The 26,709-nt window shown below is 40.0% G+C and overlaps 1 protein-coding gene across 1 annotated transcript in view; it reads right to left on the reverse strand.

The window, feature by feature from the left end:
• Window positions 1-2,308: 2,308 nt before the first annotated feature.
• LOC106499302 (rap guanine nucleotide exchange factor 4) overlaps window positions 2,309-26,709 on the reverse strand; it is an 81,927-nt gene continuing 57,526 nt past the window's right edge. Inside the window, exons 17-26 of the mRNA XM_013960769.2 lie at window positions 26,129-26,275; window positions 24,825-24,922; window positions 21,625-21,750; window positions 20,972-21,150; window positions 16,202-16,292; window positions 13,879-13,929; window positions 13,160-13,247; window positions 12,811-12,875; window positions 5,119-5,173; window positions 2,309-3,555 (exon numbers count right to left, since the gene is read on the reverse strand). Coding sequence (XP_013816223.1) covers window positions 3,428-3,555; window positions 5,119-5,173; window positions 12,811-12,875; window positions 13,160-13,247; window positions 13,879-13,929; window positions 16,202-16,292; window positions 20,972-21,150; window positions 21,625-21,750; window positions 24,825-24,922; window positions 26,129-26,275 — 1,028 coding nt within the window. The 3' untranslated portion in view covers window positions 2,309-3,427. The remainder of the gene's footprint in view (window positions 3,556-5,118; window positions 5,174-12,810; window positions 12,876-13,159; window positions 13,248-13,878; window positions 13,930-16,201; window positions 16,293-20,971; window positions 21,151-21,624; window positions 21,751-24,824; window positions 24,923-26,128; window positions 26,276-26,709) is intronic.

Below are 26,709 nucleotides of genomic sequence, written 5' to 3' on the forward strand. Positions count from 1 at the left end.
CCGGGATGGCGCTGGAGCGCTGCGGGGGCGGACAGAGCCAAGCCGAACAGCACTGTCCCCAGTTGCCACCAGACATGATCCCTGGTGCGTATCCTCCCCAAATGATGCCTGGCACTCTCAGGGAGTGCTAGTTGGCATGGGCCAAAATCAAGCCAAGCAGTGAGCTAAAAATTAAGCAATACAGACAATCAACGATCCGGTGCTGGAGACTGCCCCCGTGTCTCTCTTGCTTAGCAATGTCGGCACAGGGTCTGAGCTCGGCTTACGGGCTCTGGCCCTGAGAGGCAGCAGATAAGGGGTGTTTCTTCATTAAAGCAGAATCAAGTTGTGCCTTATAGCTGCAAGCACTGGGTGAAGACAGTATGGGTGTTTTGACATTTTAAGGTTTCCTGAGTTTCTATTCATTCTCTGCACTATTCCAGTAGTCACTTAGACTTCATACAGCAAGAACAATATATCAACAGCTGGCTTCCTGTTGTAAAGTCAACAAAGAGAGTGAGAAAGCCAGTATACATCCCGGAGCCCGAAGGTAGTTTTATTCATTTAATCTCTAGGAATGCAGACTGTGATCAGCACCATAGCAACTGTCTGAGACACCTGAATGAGTTAGATGCACAGATAACAGTGCTTGTTATTTATATAGCACCTTTTATTGGAAAATTTAAGAATGCTAGATACCAGTTTCACTGAGATAGGTAAACTGCATTCATGTCTTGATACAGAGATGCCATAAAACCTCCATTTGTATCACTGGGATATATCTACATCACAGAGACTCTTTGGCAACAAATAAGTGAAGCGGTTACAGATTTTAAGGAGTAGAAGTATAAACCAAGGGGGTAAAAACATACTAAACAGATGATGAATTGGTCTATGTGCAGAGCCAAGCTGAAACTTGGCAGCTTTATAAACCAGCTAACACTGAAATAAATGAAAGCCCAGACAACAGAAACAAATCTGGAACAAATAAAATTATCAACTCACAAATGTTATAAATTGATTGTAAAGATAAAAATGTCTTGTGAATTAATTCTGACCATGTAGTTTATTCTGCTGGATGCTTTGCTTCTGGGAAGATTCTGTATCTGAAAGAGCTATATGAAGTATATTCACAGAGAGGTGCAGATAGAAATAAGAAATCATTCTCACTTGAAATAATAAGACACAAGTTTGTCTCTATGGTATTGGCTGCTTTTCCTCTGAATCATCTTGAACTTCTAGTCAGACAGCAAAGTTAAAATAGATAATTTCATCATGCTGCAGAATATTTCTTAACTGTGTAATTCTTTCCTTTGCAGAAGGCAGGTACTGAACAGATAGTGGTCTAGAACATAGTGGTCTAATGTGTCAGTATTTTCCTGGTGGCCCTCAGTTTTTGCAGAATTTATGTTTTGACTAAAAGGATGAAATTATTTGTCAGGTAAAAAATAAAACCTTTAAGTGTATATTGACACCACACAATCCTGGTCAACTCCAAGAAAAGTATCCTGTACCTCTGAGGAGAAACGCAGAAGATGTCAATGAGGTTCTCTCTCAAGCTTAATGATGAGATAATAGTTACAACTTCCAGTATCTGCTCAATCAGTTTTATGGCATCCAACTACTCAGAGTGGAGCTGGTCTGAATGCAATAGGGATGACTTTGCCATGTAAACATCATCAATCCCTTGGCACTTATCTGGCTACCATAAATGCTTGCACAGCAGTAGTACAGCTATCCCATGGAGTATCCAACCTGGCATATGTGATCTTGGAGGAGAAAGAGCATGTGCTGAATCACCTCCCTCTCGTGCTTAAGGACTCCATATATATCCCTGGGGTGACAGAAGCCAAAAGCAATGGACTCCCTCTCGAGTGCCACCTAAGCCAAGGTCTCAACATCAGTTAGCCAACTTGAGGTAAAATCCTATCCAAGATAAGGTAACTTACAGTGTTCACATTAGTGAATGAACAGGACAAATGATAACTGAAAATAGGAATACATCCTTTCTGTAGTTAAATCTTTCCAATTTATATTCTTTCTGTCCTTACATAAGAGGATAAGGAGCCTACTTAGAGACTCTAAACAAACTAGCTAATAAAACCATAATGTTACGTCACTGCAAGACTGTCACCCCCTGTGACAGGGATGGGTCTGACTGCGCTTAAATTGGTCAGGTGTGTATCAAAATGGATGTCAGCTAACTGCAGTTTCGAGGCCCAGCAGAGGACAAGTGAAGTTTACTATATCAGCCAAGTAATAGAATCAGTATTTATGCAGGAATGAAGCTGAAAGTACAAACAAGGCTGGTGAGTAAACTTTTCTGGCAATTACATTTAATAAGGTACTGCATGTTATTTACAGAAAACATACATCACACAATTCCTACACATAAAATGCACACAAAGTATAAAGACAAAAGCTGTACTCCCATTACCTGCTAAATAAAATAAATAAAACATAATTATTTTGGCACAATAGCTATTACATAAATAAATATTCTAGAACATAATGATTTAACTTTTATTTACAGTCTATTGAAAGTGCAAAACAATTGGCTGAAAATTAAGATATCTGTAAATGCTTAAGACCAGAAAATGTGTGTTAAACAGCCACAATTAATTATAGCTGATGTTTAAGGTTTTGATGTCCAGGAAATTATTCTCTTGAGATCTGTTTGTGCATATTGTGCTCTTTTTGAACCAGTCTTTTGCTACCTTTATGCTATTGATTTCAACAACCTTATTCATTCATAATGGAATTTAGTAAAAACCTGATCCACAGTTTAAAAAAACAAGTAAAATGTAAACACAATTAATCTATTTATCATTCAAAATATTTTCTGTCCTGTTAGTTTTCTGAGATGGCCACGCTGCTTGCAGTAGTAGGCAGTATGATTAAGATTGGAAATTCTTCTTAGTATCTGTTGTATTTTAAAGGGAAGTATTTTTAAGCGTTCTTTGAATGGAACTATACTTTGGACCTCTCTTGAACCTACTAACATACATTTTCTACTGAGGTCAATAGTAGCTGGGCAAGCAAAACAGATGGCCAATTTTGGTCCTGAACTGGCGAATAAATCCTAAAATACAGTGTTTTTAATTAGAGGGAAAAACTCTATCACCTTTAGAACTGTTAGGAGTTTTTGATGCATGTTTCACTCGCTATTGTAGTTTACCTTTTGCCTTTTTACTTTCACTATAAGAAATCATTTAGTACACTTTAAAAGGAATTAACAGTACACAGCATGGCCACCCTTACAGCTACAGTGTATAAATTCTTCATCAGCCAAAGTTCTCTGACAGGCTGGTACATTGTGCGTTGCCTAAGATCTTAGAATATGTTTTTGCTTATTTTTGTAGTGGCAGTGCAGTAGCAGAGGAAGTGAAGTTCTTAACAAGTGACCTTGACTGGATAAAAGATCATTTCTCATCATTGCTTCAAATGTTTACGCTCGACGCGGTTCTAGTCGGTGAGACATCTGCGATAAAGTTCTCTGGTTGTCAATCACATTTAATTGCCGTACATAGCTCCGAACATCCTGATGGTTCTTATTAGCTAGGGCTGCGTCAGGATCTGGTGAAAGAGAAATGATGTAGGATTGATACACTTAATGGAACAAATGCCTGAACAGAATGCATAACTCTTTACAAGCTGTCACAGGAAACACCATATCCTGGTGCGTTAAAAATAAAATGTTTAGAAATCCCTCTTTTTGAAACCTTTCCTCTGTATTTGATAATCTTTCTGGTTACTTCCCCCACAAATTAACTTCTTCTGCCAGATATCCTTGGCTACATTCAGTCAAGTTGATGGCCCTTGGGTGAGGTTTTATACATCACCTTATCAGTCAATAGCTATAAATTATATAGCTAACTATTATGAGTTAAAGCTTCCCATCTGCTTTTGAACTAGAAGCATTCACACATGCTCAAAACTATATAATAGATTTCAGCCTCCTTTCATGAAATAACCCTATTTCTAGTTCATCATTAAATATTTGGAATGCTGTAGTTACTTAGTGGCTGCCCAGTTCAAGCCTCAAAATTTACTACCTATTTACATTACTTAACTGCATTTTAACTCCCACAGCAATTATGAAAGTACAGCTTAGCTCAGATCTGAGTATCTTCAACTTCACAGCAAACAGCTTACAATGTAATAAAATGTGGTACAGTACTTAACAAATTTCCCTTCTCTGAAAGAAAAATGCTGAAGCATCTTTTACATATAAATGTATACCCACCTGCACACACACACACACACACACAGAGCACAGGTCTTAGCTATGGTGCATCTATTCACTGACTTTTTTTATATCATGCATAGTGAAAATCCACTTTGATTTTTAAGTCATTTATGCCTGCAGGTCTCACTAGTGCTTAATACATTAAAATTAAAAAATACATAGCCAGAAAAACCTTGAAACCAAAAAAAAAAGAAAAGCTCTGTTAACTTGATATTCTAGAGTTAAGCTTTGACCCAGATGAAAAGACACTATTTTTATTAAAAAAAAAAATTATACTATTTATTCAGTTCTTCAGTTCAGAGAAAGAAGGCGGCTGTGGTGAGGCAAAATGAATGAAGCACTGAGGAAAAGCAGTGCCAGTGTGGACTGGGTTTGACAGTACACCTTGATGGCATGAGACCCACAGAGCAAACCTGTTTGATCATATACCTCTGCCATCTTACATGGTCAAGTAAGTTCTGATAATTATACTGACAAACAGGTTTAAAGTTCATCACCTTATGCGCTTATGTCATTCATAAGCGTCATGTTTCCAGCCTGCTTTCCTATGGAAACAAGGCTTATGCAAGGAAGTAACGTGCCTGTGTCTGTGTCCTTCTGTCTGCCAGCCTCATCTCAACCACTTCTGAAGCCAGTGGCTAATTTCAACCTATTTTAATCTGACAGATGTGTCGAGATCTCACAGATACTTAGCTCCTCCACATTCTTTGAAAAGAGGTAGAGGAGAAAGAGCTTATTAGAGCTTCCTAAAGGATATTTCACCCTGTGAATCCAAACAGGGAAGAATCATTGGAAACCAGGCATTTCAATTGTGTCACACACAGAATTAGTTGTAATTACTGTAGCTACTGAGGATAATGCTGACTGTGCAGATGTTGTAATACACTTACTGAAAGATTGGCTTCGGCAGAATTTCACCGTCCTGACAGTGTTGGCAATCATACGCTGGAAAGAAAAGATGGGATGCAATCAGAGAACAAGCACTGTATTTCATCATCATTTAAACGAAGCACCTAACTGTGGCTGAGTGTGAAGACATATGCCAATAAAAGCAGTCATATGAGTGAAAATATAATTTTAATGCTGATACCCTCATATGTAGGGTGTGATTTGCATTTACACAGGCTTAAAATGAGCATGAGTGTAATTTACATGCACTCAGAGACCCCTTTCCCTTACTTGGATGCTGTAAAAGGCCTTAACTAAAAATGAAAATCAGCCCCTTTAATGTGCACTTCTTTTATACCATCTTCCTACTTGTCATTTCACTAAGTCATGAAGCAAAACATTTCAGATTTAGTAGTGGACTGCAAAATTTTAACTGGTTTGTGCAATTAGCACTATGCAGGTAATACTCTCACCTGTGCTGGACACAATTAGTTGTTCTGCATAATATCAAATAAACTGAAACTTCTGAATTCTCTTAGCTAGAGAGTTTGATTCAATCATTGTTATAAAGACAAGTTTTGTTACAGTTTCTCTTGCTTAGATTAAGAAAAAGCAGAGGGGAGAAGTGCTATGCCTACCAGAGCCTAAGGTTTGTTCCAGCACGTTTAACATGGTCCAACAATTACCACATAGTTACATGTTCTAACACAACACACTCTCACCAGGCTGAAATTTTGAAATTCTCACCTTCCTGAAATTTTGTATGAGATTAACAAGCTAGACATAAGTATAAAAACAACGGAATGATGTATTTCTTACTAGTAAACAGTAAAACCTAATGCTCCTAAAAGTTCATACATGATTATGATCTCATGTGAAAATGATTTTATAAATAAAACACCTTTGTGAGATCTGTCATTTCAGTGATGGTAAATGCCAATGTAAAAAATTGCTTACACACACCTTGAATAATCTTAGACATTTTAATGCATTGTAAAGCATACAAAAATGGGCCTGACTGGTGTATTTATTACATTTTTTTCCTTTATATTTGACTGGTATATTACATTTTTGTGGATTATGCATTGTACAATCCAATGCAATGTAGCTAGCCTCAAACTGATGTAAAAACATTTTACTTCTAAAGCACAGTTCCCAAAAGATCTGGGGAATTTGGATAGAGGACTGTTTATATTGTTCCTAAAGCCATACAGATCTACCAGTGGAAAATAAGTAGGTTTCAAGTAAGAGTCATTTATGTATTATGTTAATTTTCATACCTCTTCAAGCCATTATTACTTGACAAATTTTCTAAGGAACTTATCTTGCAAGCATTCTGATATGTGCTAAACACTAAGCATGTGAGTAATCCCCATTGACTGCAATGGAACCTCTTAAACACTCGAGGATGAGCACCCGTTGTCATACTGGACTGAGACAGAGTGTACTGCATATTACTGTGTTGGTTCTTCAAGTCTGACCCAATCAAAATGAAAATCAAAATAACACAAACATGAAAACATGAATGTTTTGTAACTCTATGGATTCATATGTATTTGGCTCTGTTATCAGTGATGCTGTTATTTTGACTCATACCATTTCAAAAAGTACTCTGCTAAAATAACTAACTCCAAGAGACATCATCAGGTTGAATGAGACTGATGAAGTTTCAAGAGTGACTAACTTCAAGGAAAGATTTTCTAAGGATACTTCATTTTTATGAAGATGGTTGGTATTGCTTGATGTGCTTTCTGGATGGGTTGTCAATACACATCCTAATTTTTCATATCTGTAAAATTTTAGGTTTTGAAGCCTTATTTCACAATGATCTTTGGAGCTAGGCTATAGCGACAGTGTTTGATTGGTTTAGTATTGAGCTTCTTAGGTGAAAACTTCGATTTATCAAAAATGACTGTTCCACAGAATCATTATACTCTTTATTTTCTTTATGGGGAAAATTTGTTTTGAAAAAAAGCATAGCATTCAGGGTAGGTACTGTATTGCTGTACTGTACTGAAAGACAAATGATAAGTGTAATGAAGGTTTTAAAAGTTCTCATTATTTCCAAATTTCTCCCTGTATGGGCTATGCCAGGCAAGGAAACAGAAGTGGCAATGAACTCCTGTGGCTTCTCGTTAGGAGCTGAACTGCCTGGCTTCCTTCATTTGGCTGAAGTCTTCACTATAAGGAGTTATTTTGCCTGTTCCTGAGGAATAGGAATTGCCTATTCCTATGCCTCTTCCTGAGAAGTGGCAATGATGCAACACAAAGGAATGAGGAAGTGGGTGTTAATGTAGAGTGAATGGTGAAACTGGCCAGAGGAGAACATCCCAACCCAGTGGGGACATTCTGGAGCATTATGTTTTCCTCAAAGAGCTCCTTTCACATTGCTTTTTGCAAGTGCTGCTGTACTTTCTAATACAAACTCCAAAGAGCTCCTCTTTGGAAGGTGTGAGTTGGACAAAACAATAGCAAATAAACGGAAAGTGGATTTCCCCCTGGAATCGTTCAGATAAGTTGGAAAGTTGGATTCTCTTCTTTTGATTCAAGAAAACTGGAAACATTGTGTACAGAGAAAATGTTCAAATAGAAGTTCAATTGCCAGCTCCTTACACTTTTTCTTCAAATAGAGGATTACCTCAAGTTAATGCCTGCAAAAATTAACCTCTATTTACTTACTGTGCTAAGAAAGACCATTACTGAAAAGCCATACAAACCTAAATATGGCTCTTTCTGAAATAGAACCAACTGCATAATATAACAGCGACCGCTCCTACCAGCATGCTATATATACACAACAATACCCTTTCAAGTTTTACGGAGTCTGGAATAGTGGCAGCGGGCCAGCACATTATCTTCTAATCCATTCCAAACCCAGGTTCCTAAATGTTATAAATATTCATATATGCCATAGAAAACTACCAAGGGCTTTAGTCACACACTTTTTGCATAATCTTTATGTTCCAAAAAAGAAAGAATGTTTGCCCTTTTTTGCATAAGGATCAGAGTGTGAATTCTCTTTTGTTCATCTCCACAAAACCTGAAAACCAATATGCACAGATTCTCTAATCCTCATTTCACACCTGAAGGGTGAAGAGGCTCGACAAAAAGAAGAATCAGTGACCAGCATCACGGCACTGCCTTGTGCTGCCATGGCAGGTCAGCAGTTTCAGAGCTCTTTTGTGACTTCTGCTCCCTCTGCAGGTGCCAGTTCTGAGACATGCCGGATAATGCAACATGGAGATAGTGCCAGGTAAAGTGATCTTTGTTCTGGCTGCCTGATGATTTGAGAAACAGCACTGATAAAGTTCCCAAATAATTGCAACTTCCCTTTCCTTATGAATGCAAAATTCTGTAGTGGCAGTCAGACAGAGCAGAATTATTAGCTGGGGTGGGGAAAAAAAGCAGCAAATGAGTAAGTCGTCAGGAGGAAAATACAGGAAAACTGTATGAAATATTGCCTCTCTTTAAGGAAAGCCTTGCCCAGTACTTTCTTCACTTTGCTCTCTCTTCGTTCTCTTGCAAAACAATCCTAGGAAAAGGCTTTTAAAATTGTTTCGAAAAATATAGCTATAAAAGCTATTGTACACAATATATTGCCATGTACTGCCTTGCAGATTGTAGGTTGTCCCATATTTGCTAAACTCATACAGAGTTTATAGGAATTAATACTACTGACAGCTTTGGGGACTCTCCTTCACCTGAAAAGAGGGTCATCAAAGGGGCTACAAGACAAAGCCCTTTACTAAACACCTATTCTACTAATACTAACAGCAGTTTAGGTATCCTGTCTCTTTACCGACAAAACTATGAATAACTTGTTCCAGGATAGACAGTTTCTACAGTTTCCTACATCCCCCCCTTGCTTCATGCAATGCAGTGGCGTAGCAAGAGCACAAGCAGAGTACAAGCACGAAGAGGGTACCTATTTCTGACACACACTAAATACTGTTTACCCACATCTTGTACAAACCAAAAGGGTCAGCTTACAAACTTCCTTCTTTACACAGAGCTGTGGCAAATGGCTCTAGCACACATGGTGTCTTCTTCCCGGGCTAGCTTCCCCTCTCCTCACAGCCCTCCCACTCCTCAGAGCATCCCCCAAACCAGAGACGTTGGTGGGGAGCGGGAGGGGGAAGGGGAAGGAGCAGGCACTTACAAAGGCAGCAGCAAGTAAAACAGCACTGCTCTGCACAGCGATGCCCCCCTACTACTGCCATTACTCCTCTGAAAAGACGGATTTATAGGGAAGTGTAGCAGGAGAAATTTGACTCAGTTCCCTTTTTAGTTTGCCTTTCTAAAGAAATGAGGCTAATGTGGTTTAACACTGTCTGTCTGTTTTCCCCTTCTCCTTCTAAACAACTTCATCAAATTTGACAAAAAAAGAACCCAGAGTTTTCAAACATAAGTAAGCTCCTACCATTTTTTTGTGAAAATAGATGCCTGTGGAAAAGACAGAGACCCTGTAAGTGCCCTCTCCCCCTTTATGGAGAGGTCTTTCTTCATGGAGAAGTCTGCAGTGCGAGTTGCTGTGTTACGACAAAAGCCTTTCACGCAGACGTGCCCGCCGTGAAGGAATCGCATGTGCCCCAGCCACGAGGGCAGCCCTGGGCACAGCTCTGGCAGGCACGACTCATGGACCCCGAGGAAACCAGGCCTCGCTGCTTCCGGCACCCAGGGCATGCCTGCCTCAGACCCTGCCTGACAGCTCCTGCATGTTTCGAGATGCACCACTTAAAACAAATAACAACAGAAACATCAGAAAACAAAAAAGATCCAAAGGAAGCTGTTTCAGCTGAAGGGATGCAACTAGACCAAACTTCTACTTTTGGCTGCCAGCTACAGGAATAAAGTTGTCAGCAGCACATCAGCTGCCAGGATCAGAGCTCTGTGGTGAGAATGCAGACACGATGCCAGGGGCTGTTCTCAGTTTCATCACTGCACTTGCAGGAGAGACAGAGGGGCCCACCTCCTCTGCTGGAAGATGGCACCATCGGGGGAACTATCCAGCTATTTTTATTCAGAAACTTCAGCAAGCGTCAAAGTTAGGATGGATCAAAGGAAATCATTTTCCAAAAATGAAGATATCTTAGATCAGTAACAGACTGGCCACCAGCAAGCAATATTTAGAGGTACCTACATATGCTTGTAACAGGGCATCATGCCGTAGAACAAATAAATAGAAAAAACGAATGGCAGGATATTATTCGAGGGAGGAAATCTGGTTCAGAATAACATCACACAGTTACCCTGAATTTATGCTCATGCAAAAGAGAGCAGAATTTTTCTGAGAGTTATCTGGCTGAGCGGTCTTGTCTTCACTAGTCAGTATCTGGCAATTATATGTGGACATGACAGTTATAAGCTTAACACAAGTAGGTGGTAGTGACTGAGGTTTAACAGTAGGCTTTTTTTTTTTTTTGCTTGACCTGATGACATGTACAAAAAAGCTAAAAACTGCCAGGCCCACATTAGGATTTGAATGAGTGATGTGGGTGGAATCTGAATATACATTGCTTGGGACACCTGTGGGTTGAGAAAAGCAGAAAAACACCATAGAAGCATGCAGGATAACCAGTAAAGAACATTAAGGACACAAAAACCTGGAGAAACAGCTTTTAAAAAAGAGAGCTTTTTAAAAAAGAGAGCTTTTAGGTAGAGTACTAACTAAAGTGAGGTTTAGAATAGTGACAAAGGAGAACGTTTCCTGTTCCTTTATTCCTCTTGTGTGCAGGGATATGAGGCTGATTATTTGAAAAATAAATAGCATCAAAAAACACATGAATTGATCTTCACTTTCCCCTCCTAAAGGAAAAAAAATGCTCCAAGCTCAGATTACTGATCAAAAGGGGTAATACTATATTCATACAGTATAAAATTTTATTTAAAACCATTGGGTGCTGCTAGTAAAACCATGCTCTGGTAATAACACACTTTTGAAGCTAGGGGAATGTACAGGCAAGGGTGGAAAGGGCAGTTCTGCAGCAGCCTAGGTATAGATTAGTTTAAGCTGCCACAAAATTCATTCTTGGCCCTGGGAGCACCAAACTGTGGTATACAGTGGTGCAGAACCATTTTGAAATGATAAGTTGAGGATGAACTTCTAATTTTGTCTATGCAAGTGCTTACAGACAAGCTCCTGCCTCCTGTAATGGCTTTCACACAAAACCAGGCATAATTAGGAACCTGAGGCATACAGCTTTGAGGCCTGCAGATGTACTGGTACTTCTGGCTCAGGATGTTTAAGTAGGCCAGGTGTGGTGGAGAACACAGAGCCGATGGGGTGGACTGTGACTTAGACAGCTATGGCAATTCAGTTGCCATCCTTCCTGGTCTGGAGGTGCTCCAGCCAAATCCGAGATCCCTTTGTATTCCCCGAAATATTTACTATCTACACTAAAATACATATATTTATCTATCTAATTAGAACAGGCAATCCAGGGAAAAGTCCTATGTTTTCCAGGTAGAAAGCTCAAGGCTTTAGGGAGGAGATGGCAACACAGTCTGCATATGCAATTACAGAATGTCATTACTGCAGAGTGAGGTCAGGCCCTTACTCAGTCATTGGCACTACCATTTGCACACAAAAAAATTCTCAGCTTTGTAGAGAGATATTTTCACCCATAGGACAGAGGCTGTCCTGGAGCCACAGACTAAACCAAGCTAAAATCTAAGGGAAGAACTCACTCAGAGTCATCATCAATCACTTTTCTGTGAGGCTGTATTACTAAAGAGCTGAAAGTCCTCCTCTCTTCCCATCCGCATTGCCAGCGCTCAGAAGGTAAGACATGCTCCTCCATAGCGCAGTGGCAAGAACCATGGAGTGGTTCTGATTACTGTAGTAATACGAACAAGCCGGTATGGGCCGCAGAGTAGATATACTCTTGCATGGCTGAATGCAGCTTTTCTGCAGACACAGCAAGTCCAGTTTGGTTCTGCAGTGCAATTGCTTATAGCTGGGCTTGGCTATCCCTAGTTCTCAGAGCTGGGTGCCATTAACCATGCTAATTAAGGCCTCAGCAACCAAGAAAACAGCTTCTTCCTACTAAGAAATTTGAGTTTCAGTTGAGATTTCTGCCAGGGGAAGTTGCCTGCCTGCAGTTTTCGACAACTGTGTTTGAAATGATCAGAGCTTAAGTGCAGGATTTAAAATAAAACAAATCTGAGTATAACCTAACCTTCTATCACTGACCTCCCTTTCCAATAGGAAAGCAAGCAAGTCACAGAAATCTCCTTCCACTTGTCAAAGGAAAGAAGAAAATAAAATGTTGTGCATGTTCTGTATTAAAGCTCCTTTCACTCTCTGAGGAGCAATACAGAACTATCCCAGCCTGAGGCTGTTCAATCCTGTTCGAAAGAACAGCAGTTAAAATCACAGCTTGGTCCCAAACTGGCTGTTAAAAATTGTCTTTAAAAGCTCTGCTTCCTGTCACTGCTGCTGCCTCTCCTAGGAAATGTTTTGGCTGTGCATGGCTCCGTGGGCAGTTTCTTCTCCACCACTATGAGGTTTTCTAGAAACCCAAAGGTCCAGGGCTCTGTGCACACAGCAGATGATTTCTGCCAGGTCTTGGTCCTGCCTTCAATCTCTTTAGCCTTGGAAGTCACTGTTGGGAGCTTCACTGCTGAAGAGATAAGGATGGAGTCCTTTTTAACTTTTCATCCCACAACCATCATTTCAAATTCACCATACATACCATTTTTTCGAAGTTTACTAGATTGTCAGTGAGTGTCTTGTTCCCCTCATGAGTAAACGTCATGTCTGTAGAGAAATAAAAGCCACGTAAAAGCTCATAACTAGCTAAATCATGACCATATGAAAAAGCAGAATATTTTATCTATCCCTTACAACAATCAAAACAGCTAAAAGAGTAAAACACTTAGTTTTTAATTTGCAGCATTTCTGAGTCTAGTTAAACTGAAGTCTGATATTCAGATGTACTAAAGAATTTTTTTCTTGTCTCTGTGTCATGCTTTTTACTTGTATTCCTCAAATGTTTGACAAATAGCTTTCAAGTTTATAATTCTGGTAGCATCCAAGCTTACCTTTTATAAGTAGCGGCATGAAAGGAATTATTGGAGGATCCAATTTAGTTACAGTTAGTCTGTAGGCCCTATGGTTTCTTGATGGATCCTTAAGAAAAAAGAGAGCGGTTAATTACTAATATGTATTACTACATGTATTAAGACACTGTATGCATTCATTTAGATGTCATGGCATTTATTAAAATATTTATTTTTCCTGTGTCTTTAAAAAGTGCATCTGCAAACTAAGAACACCTTTTCTCATTTCCCCATGCAGCTTACATGATTAGAATGCAGCCACTAAACACGGAACATTTTTCATGCCAATAGCAAGGTAAGCTATGATTACAAAACAAATTGTTCGTAAAACGAACAGCACTCCCTCTTTTGCACCTGCAGATCCACTTTTGCATATGCTATAACACTAAAATGCACGGCCTGGAAAAACCCAAGTTGGAAAATATAATTTCCCATATGTACTATGGGAAAGCATGTGATAAAGCTTTTCTGAGTTTCCCAGATTAACTTTGAGTGGTACATAAGTTCTCTCAGAGTAGGTTCCTAAGAGTATAATTTATTAGTCATACATACTTGTTTTAGCAGCTCTAAAATGGGATCATAAACTTCTTAAAGTCAAACAAGGACATATAAAATGTTCTGAATCAAGGAATTCAAATCAGATACTCAGAAACTGAATTAGTTCAGATTGCGCACAGAATAAGGGATCTATTGCTATTCACCATTAAGCTTTCAAACTCTGCATAGATCTTCTTGAACTTGCTTGGAAGTTTCTGTTAATAAAAACAAAAATAGCAAACCTTAATTAGATCCAATTCGTGTGGTAATTTTACTGTAAATGCTAATTTCTTCTACAATGCCCTAAGTCAGGAAAGTGCTCTTTTTTTGCCAGATATTTCTAACAATGTGCTAATCTAAAATACAACGTGTCTCCTAGCAACCAGATTATAAATAGAGATGGGACCAGCCATGAAACCTGGATCCTGATTTAAACCCCAACTTGAATTTACTCCTTTGGGATCTTTAGATTCAGACTTTTGTTTGGAGCACTGCTGGCTTACCTGGCAATCCCTGAATTCAGGATGTAAGTGAAAGTTTAAGTCAATGATTTCAGGACATTGCTGATTATAACCTATCTGAAAATATAATTTACACACAGCTTGCGCAGGGGTAGCTCAGCATAATTATTCATACCTATGATGACTTGCCTTCGCAACAGTCACATCTATGCCTGGGCATTTCCAGGAGACTTTTTGTTCATGCAAATGTATCATCAACTATCGGTCAAAATTCTTGACACGCGCCACAGCCAAGGGCCTCTACTGCTTTCTGGGGTATAAATTAATCAATAGTTTTTCAGTCCACAATAGCTACAAGAATAAATCATTGTCATCTGATCGTGCAGTGAATAGGATGAGATGGGCATTACTAAATATTTTCTCTTCTACTCATGTTATGTTAGACCCCTTAAACAACCTTACTGTAAAGTCTATAAGCTATGTTATAAATTAGTTTCAGAGATCTGAGTAACTTTTTATGCAAACTCAGAATATGTCAGCTTTCTAGTTTTAATAGGAAATTTCTGCATATTTGCTGATTAAATCAGACTACTACTGGCAGTGGGTAACATTAAAAATTAATAGAGACTTTACAGTGCAGAAATGATTTTTTGCAGTACTTTCTACATTTGGAGTGTGTAACCTAGCAAGATATTTACACTGTGCCACAGCAAGGGCCTAATTTTTAATGATGTGTGTGAACAACTGTGTGCCTAGTTTGCATATGCATGCAGATTAGGTATTTGTGAAATAAGTGGTATAATTGGACATTTGCACCTGCAAATATCTAGTTTGTGCATGCAACTAATGTAAATGCATGATAATATTAGCAAAAATTACATCTTCATTTGCTTATTTTTAAGTATATTCCCTATATATATCTGGCAAAAAAATCAAGGTGCAGAGATCCTCTTGATAAACTGACTGCCCTGCCAAACCAGAGTGTGATAACATTTCTCTGAACTCAAGTTCATATCCCTTACTAAGAAATAATCTGTTCCCCTTCCAGCTCAGACTCTGTCAATGTCAGATTGCTGTATGTAGTTTATACATTAAATTCCCTCTCCTCTCTCCATACGTAGTTCTCCCAGCTATTCCTCTCAGTAGCCACAAATGAAGGGTCATTATTTTGAGAAACTGACCTCCAAATCTTTGCCGTCAGTGCCAGTTATATAAATTACTTGGAACATGTGCCTTTTTAAGATTAGGCTGGTGTCTTTTCAGATGGGTTAGCCTGAATACCCATTTCAGAGCACTTTCTGGAAAAGTATTCAAATTTTGATTTCAGTCGCATCAGTGATCTCAGTCACGCTGACCAGTTAATTTGAGTTTCTAACGACAAAAGTACATGAACATTCAAATCTGCACTGCTTTTGACAACCAGTATGTTCTTAGTGATTATGTGTGTTTGCTACCTCACCCTGCTGGACATTGCACCCTTTCTGTATACTCACAAACAAAACAGCAAAGCCACAGAAAAAGGTGGAAGCTCTGAGAATGAAGACCAAATTGACAGCAAGCGGGGGATGCATGTCAGATAGAAAACCAGAACTGGTTTGGACAAACCCACATATTACTGGGGTAACAGAGTCCATATGGAGATCAAAAAATAATAAGTATAAATACAGGACAGATTTTCGAGAAGTTCGTATTGATTGATCTCAACAAATGAACAGAAAAGTCAAATAGAGCGTGGGCTGATGTAAGAGCTAACTGGCTAACTCACTTATCTTGTAGGGCACCAGTGAAAGCTGCTGTTGTCAGCTTACTGTCTGTTTGCTAATCTTGAGCACACATATGGGTATACAGCCTTACTAATAAAAATTGTCACCCTTAGCTCCAGGTGTAAGGGTTGTAACTCCTCTTCTCAGGAGCTGAATTACTAGATCTAATTCTATCAGTAATAAAGGCCCAAGTCATGCTTTTGCTTAGTAAAAGCAGAAATTCCAGTCAAACTTCTTACAACTGGATTTTAGCTACAACTTACCTCCCATGTTAATGAGAGACGGCTCACAGCAACATTACTCAGTCCCATAATAATAGCGAAAAAGGAATTCAGATTTTTGTATTCTTTACAGCTGAAACACAAAGGTCCAGGTTTTAAGATGAATGTATCAGTCAGAGCAGAAGTACATGCGACAACCTAAAGAGAGCTGAGCCCAGTCCCCTGGTTTAGATTTGGCTGGATACTCGCAGGCCTCACCAGCAGGCCTGGGACCTGCCACTTCGCCAGCACGGAGTCATCCACCAGCCCCTGGAAGCTTCTTTCCCCTCCCTCCTGAAATGACCTCCTGCTCCCACTTTACTGGATACCAGCTTCTGCAAGGATGTTTAAGAGTCTTTGAAGTTCCTCCCCACCCAGAAGCACACTCCTGAAACCAGGCTCAATTAAGTCCCAGGGAATCCCAGAAACAGTGGGAGGAACCGGTTTACAGCCCCGTTCACTGCAGAACTTGCTGGCAGCTTCTGAGCAGCTACTGAACGCTGGAAGCTATCCCTAGAAGATCATCATTGCAGTTTACAGGGGCACTGAGTCTTTTCAAAGGGAGAAGACCGGCTGTCTAGAGAGGCCTGTGGGTCAGTGACCTCTCTCTCTGTATATGATTTCTAACCAGTACTTGTAGTTTCTGGAACTCTTTAGGATGTTTCAAGCAAAGAACTGCCATTTGCTACCAGCATCATTAAAGAGACCCTGAGCACTAGGAGCTCCAGGTCAGCCTTTATCTCTAATGCAAAAGAGAACTTCTGTTACCAATCAGGAAAGACTGGAGAATGTAGCTGAATATTATGGAAGAGCCAATACGCTGTATGCAGGGGTAGACACAGTTGAGATCTGACAGGAACAGCCCACACGACTGCTCAGTTGTGACTGCATCATGTGGCTCATTGACTCCATGGGAAGGGAAGAGAGAATAAAGCCTTTATCCCATAAATCTGTGCCTCGCTAGGTCACTGCAAATAATTTGCTATTTTTCGCATCTAATTTGCCAAAATCTGTTTTCAGAACCTTCAAACTCTGCTTCTGTTGCTGTTTACCAAAAAAACTTTCACAAGAGTCAAACTATGATTCTCGGGTAGATTTTTTTATTCAACACTGAGGCTCCTAGCTTCCCTGAGTTATCCTCAGCTCCAGACAAAATTAGTAATTATCCCATATGTTACTGCCTGACTCCATAATTGCCACATTTCCTTATCGTTATTCTGTTCTTTCTGTTCTTCCTTTTTAACAGACTTTATGTATTGAGTGGGTGAGTCTTTAGATGAGGGCCTCACTTGCGCCTGCAGTGTGTGAACACTCTCCTTGGGAAAAAATAATCTCCCCTCACCTGGTGGTCTGTCTGTTGGAGGCTGCTGCCCCCTCAGATCCTCTGGTGGAGCTGCTCATACAAATTCTCCCTCATCAGATCAGGGACAGTGAGCAATGCTAGTGAAGATAAGCTAAAATGCTAAAGCTACCCCAACTTATTCTGATTAGAGCAGGTCAGGGAATGCCTTGTTAGTGGATCTGAGGGGAGACAGGGATGAAAAGCAACCAGGATAGGCTGTCAGTCATAACCTCTTCCCCAGGCACAACCAGATCCAGAAAGGGATATCTGTCTGCAGGCTGTGACATGGAGCATATATTGTGGCACTGTAAAAATAATTAGTACCACACAGCAGCAGTGCTGAAATATAGTAGGCAGCTACCAAGGTACCTGCAATATGTAATTTGAAGCTATCTTTCATTTTAAAAAGGAAAAGTTTTGCCAAATACCCTTTTAAGTCAAGGCAATTTGACTAAGTCCCTGTTAAAATCAGGCTAGATGCATGGCATTCTTGCCAGGTTCAACACTACACAGCTTACTGTTCCCAAGTGAATAAATAGTGGGACACTGTAATGAAAAACAGTGCTGCATGGCTCCGCTAGCCATGCTGCATATATTCTGCCTGTATAACGTCAGGAAGTGGGTTCTCCAAAGCACCCAAGTGAGTTAGGAGGAGACATCCCTCAGTCTCCCAAAACTGACTATTGGAAAAATCTTCTTAATACGAACTTGTAAATGCACACATACACATATACTCGTCTCCTATAAAAACACACTACACAGTTAAAAACAATTACACAGGCATATTCATCTTGACATTTTCTCTGTATGCACACACCCCTCCTAAATGTTGTAGTGGCTCCTTGGGATTATAATATAAGCATGTATACAGAAAATGATTTGCAAAAACTGAGTAAAAGTGTCTAAGTGTACTGAAATATACAAAGAAAGGCTTCTAAGTAGCCTGTGGGTATATCTGTAAAGAGGAAATATATACAAAGCATGTTTGCATAAGAGTATGTGCAAGTACATCCTAGAAGACCTTTCTAATACAATTAATATGGGCAGAGCTCGCTCCTGGAGATCCAGTTAGCTCCTCCCCTTTGGTTCAAGTTTGATCCTGCCACGGCTGGAGGAAAGAAACGAACCCGGTAACCTCCACATCCTTCCGCAGCGGCTGCAGAGGCAAGCGCAGCCCTCGCACCGAAAGCACGCGCGCCCAGCACTGGCCTGCCCGTGGCCTTGGGCTCGCCTGCACCGGCAGGGAGCGCACACCGCAGGGCAGGCTCAGGGGCAGACACACAGCGGCGCGCCTCCCGCCACGGCGTCTGAGCTCCTAATCACACAGTTGAGACGGGGGCTCAGGAACAGGTATCTTTGAAAACTGGTACCTGCAAGGCGTCTCGTTACCACCAGTCATGCCTAGGATTAACAGTGCTGCACTGAGCTGCTCTCCCCGAACACTTTCCTAATGAGTCTAGTACTTCTGGGCAGGGTAAAGTTCTCATTAGGTCTCAAGGATCTTCACAAGCAAAACTTACTCAGAGATACTGCTTCGAGGCCTGGGCCCACATCTTTTGATCCCATTCCTTGGCTTTTTTTCCCTCTCGCTGGAGTGCGCTTCGTGTTTGTTTTACTGCACGCTATAGCACCTGTTACCATGGCAGCGCTCTGCTCGAAGGCAGGAGCCTGGCAAAACTTGGCGGTGCCTTTGCAGGGCTGGGATTAAACCTGTCTGCTCAGCCTGCACTTAGGAAAATCTTGTGCTTCAGATTTCTCTGCATTTAGGAGACAAAGAGGGCTCAGCAGAGCAAACCACTTTTAGCTATTTATTTTTAGCATTGTGGTGATACCAGAAACATGGAAGTAAACAGGAGGTTGTCAGGCTGTTGGAAATAGCATAAGATTAAACCCATGACACTGAGGAACCCACTGGCTCGCGCAGTGTATTAAGGAGATATTTACCTGTTGTTTTTAAGATACTTGATTTCAAGTGCTTATAGAAATTCCTGTTGTATCTTAATTTACCACATTTAAGCATTTCCCCCGTCATGCCTGGGAGCTGAGAGAGGACCGGTGCGTGCGTGGGTGCCGCTGCCCTCTCCTGGGCAGAGCCCGCCAGGCCAGGCGGGCCCCTCGCTCCCCGGCGGCGCTCTACCCCAGGGATCAGGCAATACGGCGTGTATACAGTTTTGGAAACCAAAGAGGTAAATTCTGTTCTCTGTCCTGAACATGAACCTGATCCTGCACACCCGCTACTAGATTTTGCATATCTTCGACTCTGGAGGGCCCAAAGCAATTGGTCGAGGAACCTCGGTGCCGGCAGCCGCGGGCCCTTCGCAGAGGAGGGGGCAGCGCTGATGCACAGCGTCTCTGCGAACGCTGACTTCAGCTGGGCGGAATTATGAACTGGGAGGAGGGAGACATCACAGTTGCAATGGTAATCTCTTCCGTCACACAGCTACATTTAGCAATGCAAAACACGTTAACATCCGTGTTTTAATTGCAAGTTATAACTGCTTTGTGCTGTAAGACTGCCTAAAGGCCGGCAGTAACCATGCCCAAAGTCCTAGACAAGCGCTTAAAAAGGCAGTTCCTCGCTGTACACTTAAGTGAACTGTTTGTCCAGACAAGGAGGGACAGGTGATGAATGTAATAAATACATGAAGAACTGGAAAGGAAGGAAGAAGGTAACAGTGATTAAAAAAAATGGTAGCTATGCAGCGTAAGGGCATGCCTCTGCTCCCTCTGAAGTCAGTCACGTCCTTCCCTTGACTGCAACGGTAAGGAATCGTGGCCCAAGTCCTTAGCCTGAAGGCTCCAAAGAGCTTAAGGTTTAATATGAATAAAAGAATAGAAGAGAGCAATAATTGCCTGCTATCCAACTCCAGGCCCAGCAGTTAGCGACAAACAACAGGACATCCATATTGTTCCATTTTTAAACAAAAGTAATAGAAAAAAACACAAGCAGACCAAAGGAAACATAAGCCTCGTCATCTCTGTGCTTCATCTCTGTTGCTCTCCCACTCCATTTTCCCACTGTTTGGGGCTAATGTGAGAAAGGTTGCCTTGAACAGCACCAGAAACACTTCTGTTCTAGGGGGAGTTAAGGCTTGGTTTTGTTAATATTTACTAATTCACATATTAGTATTTGCTAATGCATGTAATGGTACATGAAGGATTCTCCTAATGAACTGAAAGATATTTACTCACAAATTTTATGTGAAAACATGGCCCTAAGAGCTCAGAGATCAAGGATCAATGGAGGAGTAGAACAGGAAAGAAGAATTAACAGGGAGCTATTTTGCGCTCTAAGGAAATGGAGAAAATTACCTAACAGAGAATATTTTAACCTCTAATGTATGTAGCTATCTGAAAATAAAGGAGGGCAGGTAACAACAAATTTACAATTGTGCACATTATTTCCAGATCATAGATGAATGTATACTTACTGGGCTGCTATCTTAATGTACTTCTTTAACAGCTGAACACGCTTGCTGAGTTGAGAGCAAAGACAAATCTCAGTGACCACCCAGAACTGAATTTCATTAAATCTTCTCAAAAACAAGTCCAGATTTGCTGTGGTCTTTTTAAAATTATGTCTTCCAAAAGTGTGATAGATCAGTTCCAGCTAGGAAGAAGAAAACAGTTTTGGATTGCTTTAGAAATCTCCTTTTTGGACAGGAAAAAGGGGCTAAGAAGAATGAGCAGCTAAGTATCTACTGCCTACACATGCCTGAAACTTGCTCTGCACTTTGTATGTGTTGTTGTACAGATGACAAGGATTCAGGTTGCAAGGCCAACAGACAACTGGTGAGGGATGATAAAAGTATAACTATAGACCATGCGTTAATAGCTTAATACCTTGAATAAGACATATTAAAGTAATTCAATAAGCAGCATGTGTTCAGGAGAGGTTTAACTTCATTTTTGCACTTTGCCTGTAGAAGTAAGAATGCCTCACACTTTCAAAACTTCTGCGTGCCTTTATTGTAGTATTTTTGAAAATCAAGCTCAGAAAAAGTTTTGCAAACAATGTACATACCTAAAATATACAATTAAACATTTTTTAACAGATTCTAATGTGCAGAATAGATCCTCATACCTCATGGACACAGTTGAAGAACTCCCAGTCATAAATTGTCATCTGATATGCTAAATCTTTTGAGCTCATCAGTTCAAATGTTCCTACTGTACCAGCAGATGGTCCCTCTTGTTCTGGTAATGGTGCCTACAAATGGAAAAATGGTGCAAAAATATTTTAGAAATGCTAAATTACATACTAGGAGCATTTCTTCCATTATGCTTCGAATTTTTACAATGTGACCGCTTCTCTAAGTCTGTTTATAATAGTAAAACTGGAATTTGTTTTTAACTGCAGGCTGGCTTTAGGAAATGAGAAGCCCTGCACAAAATCAATATCCACTATGCACAGGGTGGTTAGGGAAATTCTGAAAGCTACTCAGAAGCACTGTGAGGAAAATATAACAGACTGTTCTCTGCTATTTTTAGCATTGTTCTAAAATTTGAAGCCAAAAATAAATACTTCGATATGGTTAGTGCTCCCTAAAGCATATCTATTTTTTTAGGAGCATAGGTTGGTCCACAAAACCTTTGTTATCAATTCCCTTTTCTACATACACAAAAATCTAGGCCACAAAGCACAAGCCAAATATTTTTGCAAGTAACTGATTCTAATGATGAGAATTATTACATTTACCATACTTTAGAAATCTGCAGTGATTGCAAGATCTTCTGATCATTTATAAAGTATGCCTCTTACTTTCTCTTTCTCAGTACATGGATGCACTATCAGCCATTTGTGATTACAAAACTCCCAGTTATGCTAATGGAAATTATATGCATAGTCTTATGAAGAAAAAATCCTTTAAATAATTCAAGCATTATAACATTTTTGAAAGACATTTTCATACCACCTAATAAAAAAGATGTTCTTCACAGTTTTGCACACCAGTAAATCTTAGATTAAAATGAGATTTAAAATGTGGCTAGAGATTAAACCGCATTTGGAGTAGTCTGTAGTATATATGCGGATCAAAGTGTTTGAACCAGCCCTGATAAAATACTAACAAACAACCTTCTTGCAAAATCAAATGCACACTGAAATACCCTTTGGGAAAGCATCATTAAAGCTTCCTGTGAATCCACGTTTTAATTATTTTGTTTCCAGGAGAGGGCAGTAGAGTTCACTTACAAGTTTCTAGCTCAATTTCTCATCGGCTCTTTGCTAGATAATTACAGAATAGGTAATTGTCAACAGGCTCCTTTCTGAGTACAAACTGAATAGAGTCTGCAAGATTAACAGACTGTATTTGCACATTGCAGCATCAAAAATGAGCTTACTGAATGAATCTCCTTTCATGAAGGAGCATTTTATTACCAATATAAAAAGCACTCACTGGATTAATATATCATCAAATCACTTTCTCAATAATACACAGTATATAGTAGCTTTATTTCTGTTTGAGTTCCTGCTTTGTGCTCTAGGGAAGACTTGTATTGCAAATATCAATATAACGCAAACTAATTAAAAAATAATCTGCAGTAAAGCACAGGAATCTTACAAGCTCCATCTACAATATTTGAAATACGTATTTAAACTCAGTATTATTTTAAAAAATCACAACCGCCATCAACCTTAAAATGGTCTGCAGATTCCTCTGTATTGCAATTTGCACAAGCACAAAAGTTTGTTTAGTTTAAGACAGAGTATAGCAGTCATTTGTGTTTAGAAAATCCTAATTTGTGGAAATTTGTGGAAAGAGACTTTTCCACAAACTGAAACAGTGTTTTTTTCCCCCTATTTGGAAACAAACACAACATAACTGTTACCATAACAAACACATATTTTCCAAAGCTAGGAAAGAAGCACTTAGATGTAAACTCATTGCATATTTGCAAATTCTTCTGACCCAGAACAATTTTCACATGAGGATTGCCAAGTGTAATGTGAATAAATGTACACACATAGGCAGCAGCTAGAAATTGGAATGTGAAAGGCTTAAATGGGGAGGGGGGCAGCATTATAAGATTTTTCGAGTTGTTTATACCTTTTTGAAAAAACTGTAACTGATGAGGGAGTGCATTCTGCTGTGCAGTGCTGAAAACCCCTTCAAGGTGCTGAGTGTTCATCCCTAACTCCTACTGAAGTCAGTTCAGTTGCTGAAAATTAGCACATCACAGCCCTGTATCTTAGAGCTCCTTGTAGCATTTGGAATACTTGATCCGTAGTAAATAGGCAGCACAGTGGAAAAGGCACCCAAAGCCACGACAGCTTGCTGCCAAAGCTATGTCTGCACAGACAATGCAGAGCCCTGTAACAGCGCCCAAAGTAGCTGCACTGATGCAACACCACTGCTTTAGAGTAGCATGCCCCATGAGGGTATCTGCTAGGCAGGATTAATTAACCCTAAGGGAGCACAAGAATTTAATAAACTGAACAAGAGATATCTCTGCATGGAACTACAGTATGCTGTACTTGCATTCCCTGGCTACTAAATTGAAAGCAGCAGCAAAGCACAGATTTTACCATATCTGTAAAAGAAATCAGGCATACGTACTAAGTGGCTTGTTAAAAGCATACAGGAGGCTGAAACAGGGCTAGGAGTAATAGAGTTCATGCTGACAAGACTTGGCAATGACACTTGTTTTTAATGAAATAAAAGGAACAAAAAGTACAGTCAAATCAAACTCTATAAAAGCAGACCCCATGGAGATTGTTAGAATTACTGTATAAACTGTAAGTACTTATGAACAATTTTTCTTAAGGAAAATCAGACTTTCTAGCTGGAATATTTTCTGTGATTCTAGTTAGAATCATCTGAGATTTTGACATAGTATTTTGTGGGGGCTCAGGAAGAAAAGATTTTAAGGAATTTACTGTTGGAATCAAGTCTCCAGAACACTTTAATTGGTAACATCTGTCTCCTAGAATATATTCCTGTGGCCATGGGAGGTAATTCTGTAATCAGAACTTCACTGCATGGCCTGGTGGTAATATTTAGCTCTTCCTACATGCACAGTGCCACAGAGAATACTGGATGGACTTCTGCTCTAGTTTAGGAAATTACGACATTATCCTGTTTTTAATTTCAGGGCTTGTCCCATAGCACTGTTACAGGCCCTTTGTTGTGAATGTTTCCACTAGTTTTTAGCTAAAACATCGATAAGGCAAAAAAGGCCAAGAAACATTTGAGCTATTAGTGTTCAAATATACCGAAAAGTTAAGTTACAAAGAGGTTCTTTGGCTTGCAGAAATTTTCTGAGAACCATATACATACATACCAGTGAATCAAACTGATCACGTGGGCAGGCAAAGAGCCGTCCATTAACACTGAGAGTTGTAAACACTGAAACATCATGAGGTTTGAGCACGACCTTTTCTGTAAGTACGAAACAAAAGCTTGTTTATTAAACGTATGTAGAATTTACAGCAGGATTGACCCAACAGCTGCACAGATCAGCATTCTGGCTATAACTTTTGCACAGTAAAACAATGTCCAAGATACAAGTAGATGACAACAAGGTCTTCTTTACTGAAGAAATGTGACAACAGGCTCAGACCAAGCCAATCTCCTACAGAACTGCATACAGAACTGGAATCCCAGACCCAAACCATACAGGCAAGCCAAGGAGCCTGTGCCACCCTCTCTAGAAACTATCTGCAACAGTTCAACCATAGTCAGGGATTCCTGTCATTCTTCACTGAGCTTGGAGAGCTTTTCTTACTAGAAAATTGTCTTGGATGACATTAACTACCTAAGGAGATGCTGAAATGAAATTGCATTCAAATGTCATTACAGAAGTCCTAAAAAAAGAGCAGCACATCACAGGTAAAGAAAAGATTATGAAGTAAGTTATGAAACAGTCTCTTCCAGCATGGGCTGGCTGGCAACAAAAAATCGCTGCAATTGCAAGAAGTAGAGCTGCCTGGTGTCAGTCCTCAGGGAGCGAGCTGTTTTTGGCAAGCATCACTGTCTGCAGAAATGCCTTCCAACACAGCTCACATTAGCTCTGTGTGTGCCCACATGGTCATACGCAAGCAGAGAGCACTCTGGCAACACCACTTCTCCAGCAGAATCCACATTGCAGTTACTCTCCCATTACCACAGCCTATACCTGACCCTTTGCCAACACTAAGTCAGTATAAGACTTGGCACTGGGATGCTCAGTGGTGGTTTACTGCGACAGAGCTGCCAGAAGGGTATTCAGTGACCACTACTGGAATGCCAGCATTGCAGCATTTTCTGCTGTTGCTGATTCATATATCTAACCTGACATTACCTATGCTTACCTCACATTTCTGTTGTTAAAAAGCTCTTACAAGTCTTACAGTGAAGGGAACTTGGGGTAGCTCTGCTCTGCAACATGCAGATACACAGGCTTCTCCATTTTCCCTATCTCCCATGTGAGTGCCGATGTGTGCCTGTACTGGGGGAAAGGACGTGCCTCTAAGAGAGAAGCTATGTACTAGCTGAATATGTACATAGCTAGAAAAGCCGTAAGTAAATCAGTATTGCTTTTCACTCCCTCCTAACCTTCTGCTTCACTGTAAATGAGAAGTGTTTAAGATGATGCAAATACAGTACCTCCTCCTGAACTCATCTTTACTAAGGTGAGGCCTTCTCCAGAACCCAGCTTATCTGCTACTGCGCCGATCACTTCTTTCACAGAGGAAGACACTGGCACCCGGATAGTTGTATAGGTTTGGTCTATGCAGTACACCTTAAACAGAACTAAAGAGAAAAAAATTGTTTTATGTGGCATACACAGCACAATCAGATAGAGCTTACTGTACAAACTACTTTCGCTGCAGTAACCACTGCTCACAAATGAAAAAAAATACAGCAACAATAAATCACTACAGTTTTATTTGATAGCTCCCAGTTCCTCAGATGTTCTATAATTTCTCTTATGTAAGTCTCTAGATTTGGTAGAGCTTTTATTAAACTAGGAAGTATCAGTATTTCAGTATTGCTACATTATTTATGAATGCCAATTTCCTCTGTTGTTTTGTTATATCCCAGACATCATGATAGTTTAAATAAATATTTCTTTTCAAGAATCAGGAAAACTGGCTGCAAACTCTCTTAAGTACAGGAAAATATTTTTTGTATTTACAAAATAGATACGACAACAGAATTCTGGTCACAATCAGAATTTAAATTAA

This window comes from Apteryx mantelli, chromosome 6, assembly GCF_036417845.1.
Source record: "Apteryx mantelli isolate bAptMan1 chromosome 6, bAptMan1.hap1, whole genome shotgun sequence".
Classification (NCBI taxonomy): domain Eukaryota; kingdom Metazoa; phylum Chordata; class Aves; order Apterygiformes; family Apterygidae; genus Apteryx; species Apteryx mantelli.